At 38.0% G+C, this 13,212-nt stretch overlaps 1 protein-coding gene across 4 annotated transcripts in view; it reads left to right on the top strand.

Annotated features, from left to right (window-relative positions):
- Nucleotides 1-13,212, top strand: part of LOC132402111 (potassium channel subfamily T member 2) — an 884,531-nt gene that overhangs the window by 369,164 nt on the left and 502,155 nt on the right. For all 4 annotated transcript variants that reach the window (XM_059984711.1, XM_059984712.1, XM_059984713.1 and 1 more), the window contains 3 exons: nucleotides 5,234-5,414; nucleotides 10,183-10,347; nucleotides 11,727-11,863. In XM_059984711.1, coding sequence (XP_059840694.1) covers nucleotides 5,234-5,414; nucleotides 10,183-10,347; nucleotides 11,727-11,863 — 483 coding nt within the window. The remainder of the gene's footprint in view (nucleotides 1-5,233; nucleotides 5,415-10,182; nucleotides 10,348-11,726; nucleotides 11,864-13,212) is intronic.

A 13,212-nucleotide genomic window follows, 5' to 3' on the forward strand; every position in this document is an offset into this window, starting at 1 on the left:
CCCTGTCAGGACGCTGGAGCAGGGACCCTGTGCTGCGCACACAATGATATTAATTGAGTAACAAATCCCGAGGTGCAAAGTTGGTGTCAAAGTTCAGGCAGAGATCAAAACATCCAGAGAAATCCAAAAACCAGAATCAGGAAACAGGCTGACTCAATAAACAGACAGATGGAAAGGCTCAGGAAAATTCACTGGCACCATCTGACAACAAACAGGTGAAAAGACAGGACTGAAATACAGTGAGCAATAAACAGAGAGGCATATGATAGGTGGAGCACAATGAGACACAGGTGGCAGCAATACAGGTAATAATGAGAAACAGATGAGAGATGGAGTACTCCGTAATACAGGGGCCAGAGTAGATTAAGAGCAGGGACAGAAGCACATGGCAATACAGAACTACAGGGTGGCAGCTAGGGGGAAACACACAAAAAGACAGAGTTCAACTGGAGGTACCCACAGTCCCCTACACTCCTTCCAGTACACTCATAACTGCGTGGGTAGATTCTTCTCTAAATTCCTTCTACAAGTTTTCAGATGATACCACTGTACTAGGCAGTACCTCAAATAACAAAGAGTGAAAGTACAGGAAGGAGTTGGTGTGCTTTGTGGCAGAGTGTCATGGCAACAACCCCTTCCTCAGAGTCAACAAAGCAAAAAAGCTGGTCATTGACTTTCGGTAATAGGGCATTGCACATGCTCCTATTTAAATCAATAGTGTTGATTTTGAGAGCTTCAAGTTCAAAGGTGTGAATACCACCACTAGCCTGTCCTGGTGCAACCATTTTGATATCATGGCCAAGGAAACTTACCAACGTCTTTACTTCCACAGGAGACTGAAGACATTTGGCATAATTTTGTAAACCTCTATCAAATCGCTCAGCGTTTGCTACTTCAGTTAAAACACCAGCTTGTTCAACCTCTCCTCATCACATATGCTGTCCAAGCCAGGCAGCATCCTGGCAAACTACCTCTGCATCCTCTTGAAAGTTTTGAAACAACTGTCCCACAAGTTCCATTTGATTTTTTAATAATAATAATAAATACCTTATTGATCCCGAGTGGGAAATTCTTTCGTTACAGCAGCAACATATAAAAATGCACTTAGCAGTGTGCAGACTTAACTAATAATAAAATACATAATAATATGCACAATAATTTAACAATGTGCAGTAATTTGCAGCAATGTACAAAAATGTTGTACAAAATAATAAAACAGGTATTATTGTGAAAATAATAGGTGAGAAGGTGCAATTTTAAAGGAAATGTTCAGAGCAATGCTTTCTTTTCACATGCTCGATTGGTAAGTGCTTGTAATATGTTGCCAGGGATGGTGATGATGAAGGCAGAAAAGATTATGTCTCTTAAAAGGTATTTACATAGATGGGGACATGAGGGAAATGGGGGTATTTGGATTATATGCAGGCAAATGTGATTAGTTTAATTTAGCATCATAGACAGCACAGATATGATGGGCCAAAGGGCTTGCTCCTGTTCTGATATTTGTATATGTATTCTGTATTGTATATTTGGGTACATTTCCAGAAGTGGAAGAGCAAAGTAATAACTAAGCTGTGACCTTATCTCGATTCAGACAGTGCTGTTTTTGACCATGATAGGGTGACATCTGATGGAAATAATTACCACAGTATCTTGGCTACTCTCCTGAACTTTAATCTTTTCTAGGAAATAGGTCACATTAGGTTTTCAAGTTTGATTTGATCAAGAAGAACTATAAAGGTATAATGTTCACAGTTGTTAAGGAATGCAGGCTGCAGATGAAGAGAAATATGCACCTTTAAAAATTATTTAGCTTTAGTGTTGCTTATTTGTGCAGTTAAATAATCTTTTATTTATAAAGTAAAATATTGTATGTCTTTCAGATTCCATTCTAGATCATTGAGTATTTGGTCTGGTTGGAACATAAATGAAGTCATAGCATTCTCACTAATATATTAAGTAATGTGAAATATGTTGAAACTGCTTAGTCAAGTGAAATGTTCAATGATTTGCACTACAGAAATTTGTGCCAAAGCCTTGGCAATCATTTGATCATGATTTACTGAAAATAATGTTACCGTAAACCAGGTGCTTAAGGTTGAAGGTTAAACCAATATTGTCTATCTTTTTTTACAATCCAGATTGAACTGTTTATATTAAGGCAATGTTAATATTATGCAACTGGGTAAGCAAATAATTATTTATTACTACCAAAGGATCACATACAATTTATTCTGATTTATGAAAATGTAAAGAGATGCAATGAGGGGAACGTTTCTAGTCCATCAGCTGAATACGTGTCTGTGTACCTTTTATAATACTTCCAAGTTCAGCTTTGCCAGATCAGGAAGGATAGATTACACTCTGCTTGCTTTGAAAATTCACTTTAGATTATATAATTTGTGTTGAGTCTTTTTTGGAATGATTTAGTGATCAAAAATAAGGCATTCATGAAACCCAGTGAGCTTTCATTGTGCTTTACTTAACTTTGGAGAGGATTCTTAGAGACAGGATTTACAAGCATTTTGAGAAGCATAGTTTGATCTTGGATAGTCATCATAGCTTTTGGTGGGATGAATCGTGCTTCACCAGCCTTATTGAAATCTTCGAGGAAATGGCAGAGCATATTGATGAAGGCAGAGCAGTGGACGCGGTAAATGTGGATTTTGTAAGGTATTTCACAAAGTTCCCCATGGTAGGCTCATTCAGAACATCAGAAGGTATGACTCCCAGGGAGGGTTGGCTGCGCGGATTCAGAATTGGCTTGCCTGTGCAAGGCAAAGGGTAGTAGTAGATGGAGTGTTTTCCACGTGCTGGTCCGTGAGCAGTGGTGTTCCACAGGGATCTGTTCTTGAACCTCTGCTCTTCGTGATTTTTATAAGTGACTCAGATGAAGTGGAAAGGCTGGATAATAAGTTTGCTGATGATAATGAAGATTGATGATGCTGTGAACAGTGTAGAATGTTGTCGTAGGTTACAATAGGACATTGATAGGATGCAGAGTTGAGCTAAATGGCAGGTGGATTCCAATCTGGAAAACTGTGAAGTGCTATACATTGGAAGTTTGAACTTGAAGTCCGAAATCAGGGATAATAGCAAGGATAACAGAGGGATCTTGGGGTCCATGTCAGTAGATCCCTTAAAGTTGCATTGCAAGTTGATAGGGTGGTTAAGAAGGTATATGTTGTGTTGGCTTTCATTAGACAAGGGACTGAGTTCAAGTGCTGCGAGGTAACTCTGCTTAGACTAGAATTGTGTTCAGTTCTGGTCGCCACATTCTAGGATGAATGTGGAATGCTTAGAGATGGTGCAGAGGAGATTTACCATGATGATCCCTGTATTAGAAAGAATGTCCTATGAGGATAGGTTGAGCAAGCTAGGGCTTTTCTCTTTAGAGAGAAAGAGGATGAGAGGTGACTTGATAGAGGTGTACAAAATGACAGACTCATAGAGTGAACAGCCAGAGACTTTTTTGGAAATAGCTAATACAAATGGGAATAATTTTAAGGTCTTTGAACAGGGATGGATGTTACAGGTAGGTTTTTTTTTACACAGGTGTGTGGAACACTCTGCCCGGGGTGGTGCAGAGATGGATACGTTAGGGACACTTCAGATAAGTGCATGGATAGAATAAAAAAAACAGGGCTAAGTGGTTGGGAAGGGTTAGATTGTTCTTTGAATAGGTTAAAGGGTCAGCATGACGCCATGGACTGTACTGTACTGTAGTATTCTGTTCTATGTTCTTTCTGCTCTGTTTTCACAACTGTTGACCTCCTGAGAGTACTCATTTAGCAACCAATGTGAAATCCATATTAAGTCTTCTACTGAAGAAATGAACTTCTATTGATAAATGCTTCAATAAATATGTCAGACTGTGCAAATACTATTGGATCAAGCTTAATGCCTGTCACTAGAGGGGAGAAAAGGGTATTTTGTGTCTATGCACTCAACTGCTCATCTGTTTTAGGGGAAACAAGAGATTGGTGCTTATGATGTTGGGCCTCATGAAAGCAGGCTAAAATTCTTTCCCTTCCATTTACAAGCAACTCAGCCTCATTCGTACCCCGCCCCACCTCACTGATTGCTTCTACATTGCTAAGATTGGAAGCAATTATAGAGCTCCTCTTTGCATTACTTCCCTGAGCATTCACCACCATTGTCATTTGGGGGTGGTACTGTTTTGATTCTATCATTTGCTTGATGAGCTGCTTGGCCTTGCTATGATGCACAAGAAGAACAGGAAGTGGAGGAGCTCTCAGCAGAAACTGGCATCAGTTGCGGAGAAAATAGACTAAGGGTTATAAATAAAAATTCTTACTCAATAAGTGGGGACGATGGGGGAAAAAATGTACCTGCACATGCAGGAACAAAATGACATTCGTATAATCCACAGTTTTTTGTGAAATTCAAAGAACTGCAGATGCTGAATATCTCAGGTAAAAACAGAGATTACTTGAAACACTCAGCGGGCCAGTGTCTGTGTGAAAATATACAGAGTTAATATTTCACTCTGTTAACAGTGAGATGTTAACTCCATTTCACTTTCCATAGATACCGTCCTATCTGTTTTAAACTCTGATTTTCATCTTTGGCAAGTGAGCAGCTCTAGGGATATAGATTCACTGTATGCCTAATTGTCAATCAAGCCTTTTAGGATTCATTTGTATAATCCTCATTTGAATTAAAGTTGGTTTCCTTTTTAAATGGCAATTTAAGATTGAAAGTTGTTCTAGATTATAAAGTTAAACAATGTAATAATATGCAACACCATAATAGTCATTATTCCTCAAGGAATCCTTATTTTGGATTACTAAATCTTTCTTCCATAAGGCACGCATGAAACTTCAGAACAAAACTCTTTTGCTGGAATCTAGGTGCAGCCATGTTGCATTATATATTTGATTGTTGGGCAATATCCAAAAAATTTTTTGATGACTATCAACATGTGTTCAGCACAGAAACATGCTTTGCTAAGCTAAATTGTTACAGGGAATGTAATTGATTTTGTAATGGAAAATGCATCACCTCGAAAAAAATAACTTAAAAAAATTATTGTGTAGTTCATGGGAAAATAACCATAAAGGTGTTTAAATGATTAAATAGGCTCAAGCATATTAGTGATCTTTAAACAATGTTAGTACTAGAAAAAGAAAGGAAGATGTCCTCCTGTTCTTTTAACCTGTACAGTTTTGTAAGATTCTTTAATGTTTTTATTACCTTAACTTTTTTTTAGCATCTGTGGAATACAGCATTTGGAAAGAGCAGGGAATAACCTGACTCTCTTTGACTCCCTTTACTTCTGCATTGTCACTTTCTCGACTGTGGGGTTTGGCGATGTCACGCCCAAAGTATGGCCTTCCAAGTTGTTAGTAGTCATCATGATCTGCGTTGCACTTGTAGTGTTGCCAATACAGGTAAGCATCCCAGTGCATATAGTAGTTTCAGTGTTGTGCATAATTTCTAAAATATTTGCAACATATTCTTTTTATCAACTACTGGTCAGATATTTTGGCTCTGAATTGGCCTACTTTTATATTTATTTTATTTATACCAAATAGCACGATTGCCGATAGCTTAGTTGGTAGTTGCTCTATTCTGCTTTGATAGGTAAGTACTAATTTTGACAAATGAGGAACAAATCAAACCAGAAAACAGGAACTACTATTTATGTACCAATGAGGTAAGGTAATTATGTACATCTTCAGTTAAGCTTTATTTGGAGTTTGCTGAAAAGTTGTCTATGTATTTATAATTAAACAGCTCAAATAAAGTACTGTAAGGTTACAATACTCCTTCAATGACACTCTTACCTCATCTAACGTATATCTAGCTTGAAGTTAATTATTGAGCTTACTGATTAGTAATGTCCTAATCTGACATGTGTAATTATTTGTTCTATACCAAATTTGAACAACTTCTTAAGTCTAACAGCCGAATATGCATTTCTGTAAGAGAAGCAAACACTTCCATTTTATGCACTTAAATGGATTTAGCCTGAAGCCTAAATGTACTGGAGCTGAAAGTTCTCAGTGTACTGTGTTAGCTGGTGCAGTATAATGTGACTGAACTGCATAATGGATCATCTTTATACTCTTGCTACTCTGAATTAGCCAGTTTAGCTATACTTTTACAAACTGCTTATTCCTCTTTTCCAACAAGAAATTCAGTTTTCACAATGGCCCCGATATCCAGTACAAGGAAACACCCATTATGTAAGTGTGTATGAGGTAACAAAGAATGCAAATTAAATAAGCATGACATGATATTCTCTATCCCTTCAGAAGGGCAACTTTTTCTGCCATTGTTCGATACACTTCAGACTGGTAGCATGTCACACTTCATGAAGAAAGTTTGCATCACCCTTATTAACTAGCAGAAGAGGGAGAGAAAGAACATCAGGAAATGGAAACCCATTTTAGTGTTGAGTGTGACTTACAAGATCCTGTCCAAATCCATCACCCATGATATCCCAAAGATGCTGGGGATATGGTTTGGAGGGTCTGAAATGTATAAGATCGCAAGAGGCTGCAGAATGTTGTATACTCAGCCAGCCCTATCACTGGCCCAAAACTCCCAGCCATCTGAGGACATCTTAAAGAGGCAGTGCCAGAATCACTATGGTCTTTTACCATCTGGAGCATGTCCTCTTCTCATTATTGCCAGCAGAAAGGAGATACAGGAGCCTATATCTCAGCCCTTTAGAAACAGCTTCTTTCCCTCTGCTGTCAGAGTTCTGAATGGTCCACAAACTCATGAATGCGAGCTCCTTATTCCTTTTTTTATGCACTATTTATTTCTTTTGTAATTTAAAGTAATTTTATGTCTTGCACTGTACTGCTGCCACAAAACAAAAAAATGTCAATTCATATAAGATTTCAAATCATATAAATCTGATTTTGATTCTATTGCAAACACGAGGAAATCTGCAGACGCTGGAGGTTCAAGCAACACACACAAAATGCTGGTGGAACACAGCAGGCCAGGCAGCATCTATAGGGAGAAGCGCTGTCGACGTTTCGGGCCGAGACCCTTCATCAGGATGAAATGTTGACAGTGCTTCTCCCTATAGATACTGCCTGTCCTGCTGTGTTCCACCAGCATTTTGTGTGTGTTGCTTGATTCTATTGCAATTCCTTGCCGAAGTAGCCCAGTAACTGCATGACACAGATCACATTGGTTCAAGACATCGCTGCACACCTCCCATTTCAGGGTAAAAAGAGAATGGTAATAAGTACAGGTCACATCAGTGTCAACCACAACCTGTAATTAATTATTTTAAACATGTTTTTAAATTGAGATTTGTTATGATATAAGAAGTAAAAGCTATTCAAAATTCCTCTGGCGTTGATATGTCAAAATCAAATACATTAATTTATTTTGTCATCTAAAGTTGAAATTCTTTGACATCTGCTGTTACTTCCATTTAATAACTCATCAAGAAAAATGGGTATGTTCTTGTTGCTAACTATATTTTTGTATTTGTGTATGCTTTATGTTGATAGAAGAAAGCAAGCTTGACTGCCGCAGTATCCCATCTACTACTCAAAAGTAATTAATTGATCCCATTGCATCAGCTTGCTTTATGTTTTGAGTTCCTCTAAGTTGTTCTCCTGAATGGCAAAGTCTGGAAAATAATTGCTTTTGTCTCAGGTTCAGTAATTTTCTAGTTTCCAATCCACTATGTACACTGCACTGAGTTCCAGTCCCTGTTTCCTGTCAGTTCTGAGCCCATCATTTCTCAACAAACTCCATCCATTTCGATAGACTTCATATTTTTATTGGATTTTTTTTAGCTACCCACAGGAGATGTTCCATGTTTACTATTCAAAATGAACAGTGAAGGTTAGTATGTTCTTGCCAGTTGGGAACTAATCTCTTGAAAGTACAGTGCTCATGATTGCCCTGCTCGTCTACTCCGAACCACCATCTGGCTCTTATGCCACCCCAGCAGACTATACTGAACAATAAGCAGCCCACTGATGCAGTGGACCTACTGTACATGTACTTGTTGGAGTCATGAATAGTTTTACTATGTACTATCTACCTTTATGCCCAGCATAAAGGAGTTCAAATATTGTTTTGGGTTTTGTTGTAGCAACCAACAGTGAAACTGTTGCCATCTGCTGTCATTATTTGGTTACTCCTTGAGATCGCCAAAATCAAATGAAGTCCTTGGAGATGACAGAAAATTCATGAAGTCCTCTGTAAAGTAACCTGAAAATATTATTTAATTTAGATGTTCAGCATGGTAACAGACCCTTCCAGCTCATTGAGCTTTTGTCACCTAATTACACCCATCTGACTGATTATGCTACAAACCGGCACATCTTTGGAACATAAGAGATGACCGGAGAACCCGGAGGAAACCCACACAGTCAGGGGGAGAATGTACAAACTCCTTACAGACAGTGGCAGAATTGAACCTATGCCTTTGGCACTATAAAAGCATTACGCTAACCGCAACAATATCGTACCGCCACAAATATGTAAGATGAAATCCCAGTTGATCACAGATGGTGGTGTTTTAGCAAGGGTGGTAGTTCATGACATAAAGCCATTAGATTTACAAATGAAAATACAGAAGTGTTCTCCAAGAATTTTTTTAAATGTAGTGTGGATAAGGCCCAGCATGGTTGCACAATCAAATCAAGTTTAATTGCCATTCAAGCCATACAAGGATACAACCAAACAAGACAGTGTTCCTCTGGGCCAAGGTGCAAAAACATACATGCACAATCAATATAACGAGAAAGAGTAAAAAAGAAAATAATTACATTTTTTAGTCTAAGACCCTGGGCGACAAGCCCTGCAAATTCATTGTTCCAAGCAGTCCAGCCTGTAATCTCACCAATCCAACACTGGAGAGCAGCACTGATGGGAGAGGCTACCCTCTACCGAGCATGGATGCTACACTAAAATTAGGTCTTGTTCTCGCTAAAACCAAGGTAACACTGCTGCCTTGCCACCCATCTCATCACCAAACAAGGGAAACAGGCCTGCGACAATCATTATCCAACAGGGTCTTGCGATCTCAGCAGAAACCTCTAAGACAGTCACTCACGTTTTCACAACATGTCGCCTTCATACTAACTCCAGTGCCTCTGAGTAGCAGGCAGCAGCATGGTCTGCACCCAGGCCAGCTCTTCTGAACCTAATCCAGCTTCTCCTGCGGTCCAACAGCCCAACCCGAATTCCCAGGCTCAAGGACCCGACTCAAATCCCTAACTTGATAGCCCAACTTGAATCCCTTTGTTGAACAGCCTAACTCGAATCCCCCAGCCTGACAGTCCAGCTGGCGCGCCTTGCCTCCCTTGGTCCAACAGCTTGACTTGAATCACTCGGCCTGTTTTGCCTGATCCGATTCCTTCAGCCCAACGGGCCAACTCGTCTACTCTGAACCACCATCTGGCTCTTATGCCACCCCAGCAGACTATACTGAAGAATAAGCAGCTCACTGATACGGTGGACCTACTGTACATGTACTTGTTGGAGTCTTGAATAGTTTTACTATGTACAAAAACACATTGAACAAAAAAAAGTTTCTTTGTTTGGCCCCTGAGTGTATAAACGCCATCATCTTACTGGAAGGAAAGAGAATTACTAATTACTAAGATTACTAAAAGGATTACAAATGGATTACTAATGGCTGTACTGGCATAAACACTGGATCATTAACTTGCTTTCTAACATTTCCTTCAGACATTAATGTTATTAGAAGTTAACTTGATCTAGCTCTTTGTAAGTGAATTTTGTAAGCATAGATCTAGGCACCATATGGATAATGATATAATAAAATGCGTCCCATTTTTTACTTAAAAGGAAAGATTGTAAACCAACAGATTTGTTAAGACTGTTAGTGAAATTTAGCATAAATAATCAAATATCTACATTTTACATTGCACCTGCCATATTCCCACATACAGGAAAAAGTTGATTTGAAAAACTACTTCTTGAATCTTCACATCAGTTGAAACTAATTCTTTTTAAGACAATCATATTTTCCACAGTATGTACATAAATTGTAATTTTTTGATTTACAATGAACAAAAAATGATTATATTATAATCTGGATTATGCAGGGAAATAAAAGATCATCTGGCCTCCTAGATTTTCTGTCATTGGTAATCATAGAGAGTACCTTTTGGTTTGTTTGAAATGGTAAATCATATCCTGTCTTTTTAGTTTGAACAGCTGGCCTACCTGTGGATGGAGAGACAGAAATCAGGTGGAAACTATAGTCGCCATAGAGCACAGACAGAGAAACACGTCGTGCTGTGTGTCACTTCTTTGAAGATTGACCTGCTTATGGATTTTTTAAATGAATTCTATGCACATCCCCGTCTCCAGGTTATAAAGAATGTATAATTATTCACTTAGTTCTTTCCTTAACAAAGGATTTTAACATAGAAATAGTTGAATTTATGACTTTAGGGGGTGCCAATTGTCTTACGATATCTTTCAACCACATTAACCAGCAGTAATATTTACAAAATGTAATCCAATAATTCACAATGAAAGTGATGAACAATCAAGAAAAGCATTTAAATTTATATTTTAGTTGAAGGAATGAATATGTTTTGGATTATGTGAAATTTAATTAAATTACATATACTTCTATTAGAACTATTGGCACAAAATCTAGTCATTCAAATGTTTGCATAATTAGTAAACTATCAAATAAATATTAGAGAAGCACTCATTTGGAATTCAATCATACTTTCACACTGTATTGGGATTAATAAGTCATCTGAATGAATTCTTATTTAGTGGTGTAATTTATACTGAAGTGACTACCAAGCAGACAATAGTGATTTAAGAGAAAAATAATGTGATTTTTGCAGTGTTTACACAGTTGGAATTGATGAATGTTGATCTGTTGACATTATTTTTTACTTTGCCTACTCAGTGGTGAAGTGAATTCAATTAAATTTAACATGTTCTTCTCCAGATAGATTATCTGGATGAATCTAGGATTTATGTTGTACGATAAATAGAAAATCTATTCACAAGCATTAAATTGGTCAATAAAATTCAATTTTTATTATCAAAATACTGTATTTCACTGAAGATAGTTTAGAAGCATCAGGAATCAATGCAGGTACCATGGTTATGAAGACGCATTTATCTGCAATAAGTTGTTCAGATAATTTACAATGTTGTATAAAAGAAAATAAATAGCAGTAGCTAACACCTTTCCTTTGGAAATACATTTCTCTTACACTGTAATTAAATATCTGTGACTGCTTTAGTTTTATTCGTAAGATGCATCACTCTTCTGTGAACTCATATGGCAACTAAAGATTTTCAGAGATGTACTGACCAAGTTTATTTTCATTATTACTATTTTACTATTGTGGCCTACCTTTTGTAGTTTATTATCATGGAGTGTTCAGTATTCTCATATACAAGGCACATCTTATGCTATCTGTAAGTTACTTATACAGTTCAATGTGAATTGCATTACACAATAGCATTATAGTCATTGTTTACTAATGACAATTAAGGCAATTTTAAAGTACAGGAAGTTTTAAGAGGCAGAATTGCTAATTAGCTGCATATTTGTAAGTGAATCGGGGGACTGAAGAAAGCAAGAAAACATATTTCTTTCATCTGATTGGTTAGTCAAACAAGCAGAGAAAAAGGTTACATTTCCGCTTTTACTTTGAAGTGGAAGAAAGTACACCTTGTATCCTAATAATATTTAGAATCTTACACTTTTCTTACAGGATTACTATGTTGTGATTCTTTGTCCTACTGAAATGGACATTCAGGTTCGAAGGGTATTGCAAATTCCAATGTGGGCACAAAGAGTAATCTATCTACAAGGATCTGCATTGAAAGATCAAGACCTCCTGAGAGCCAAGTAAGCATGTCAACCTCAGTCTAAATTTCTATTCATTATTTATACTGCTAATTTGCATTGATTTTATCTCAGTCTTTCCTAATTTTAAATAAATCTGGAATTACACAGAGATTGTGTAGGTTGTGAGCTTGTAGAATTTGCCACTATAGCGTTTTGAATAGCCATAAACATTCGGTTAACCACACCGAGTATCGTGTTTAGTTCTGGTCGCCTCATTGTAGTGTAATCAGGTGACCATTGAATGCTATCCGGGTAATGTGAGAGTGGTTGTCTGTGCCCTTAAGTGGAGATGGTGACGTCATTATGCACGCGCGGGATAGCGGGAAGACCATTTTGCTTTCTGCTGCAGGAGCTGGTGGGGTTTTGGGATGTTGTTCCCCCAGAGGTGCAAGACATGGTGAGGAAAGATTTTCACGAGTAAAGGTCTTGACCCTGGATAGCGTGGCTTGTGCAAAGTTTCTTACCAGCCAAGCAGAATTGCCACTACTGTATTTGTACCATATTAGTTCTGTATTAGTACCGTGTTAGTTTTGTGCAATTTCCTTTGTATTTTTATACTGCATACGCAATCGGTGGACACACAACTGTGTGGATCGAATGTTAAACAGAGATTGTAACAGTGGGATCTGATTGTAAAGTCGTTCATTTTGTTTTAAGACCCTCTTCTGGCACTTAAACATCTAAAACAGATAAAGGAATTAAAACGCAAAAAAATAGTTGTTATCTTGAGTGTGTACCTTTTCCCCGGGCTACAACAATAGTAAGGAGGTGGAAGCTTTAGAAAGGGTGCAGAAATTTACCAGGATTTAGAGAGCATGTCTTATGAGGAAAGGTAGAATGAGCCAGGGCTTTTGAAAAAAGAAGAGATGAAAATCAGAGGTGGGTAAGATGATAAGAGGCATAATAGAGTGGATAGTCAATGCCTGTTTTCCAGGTGGAAATGCTAATATGAGAGGGAAGAATTTAAAGGTGATTGCTTTTAAGTGATCTATGTTGCATAGATGTGTCTTTTGTAAAGCAGGCTGGGCTTCAAGTTTTCTATTATCACAGTGCCTGCTAGGAATGGCCCGTTTCATCCAGCAATTAATAGCTAATATGAGAGGACATAATTTTATAATCACAAACAAAAGGAGATCTGCAGATGCTGGAAATTCAAGCAACAAACACAAAATGCTGGTGGAACGCAGCAGGCCAGGCAGCATCTATAGGAAGAAGCGCTGTTGACGTTTTGGGCCGAGACCCTTCATCAGGACTAACTGAAAGAAAAGATAGTAAGAGATTTGAAAGTAGGAGGGGGAGGGGAAATCGGAAATGATAGGAGAAGACCGGAGGGGGAGGGGTTAAGCTAA

The sequence above is a fragment of the Hypanus sabinus genome, chromosome 11 (genome assembly GCF_030144855.1).
Source record: "Hypanus sabinus isolate sHypSab1 chromosome 11, sHypSab1.hap1, whole genome shotgun sequence".
Classification (NCBI taxonomy): Eukaryota; Metazoa; Chordata; class Chondrichthyes; order Myliobatiformes; family Dasyatidae; genus Hypanus; species Hypanus sabinus.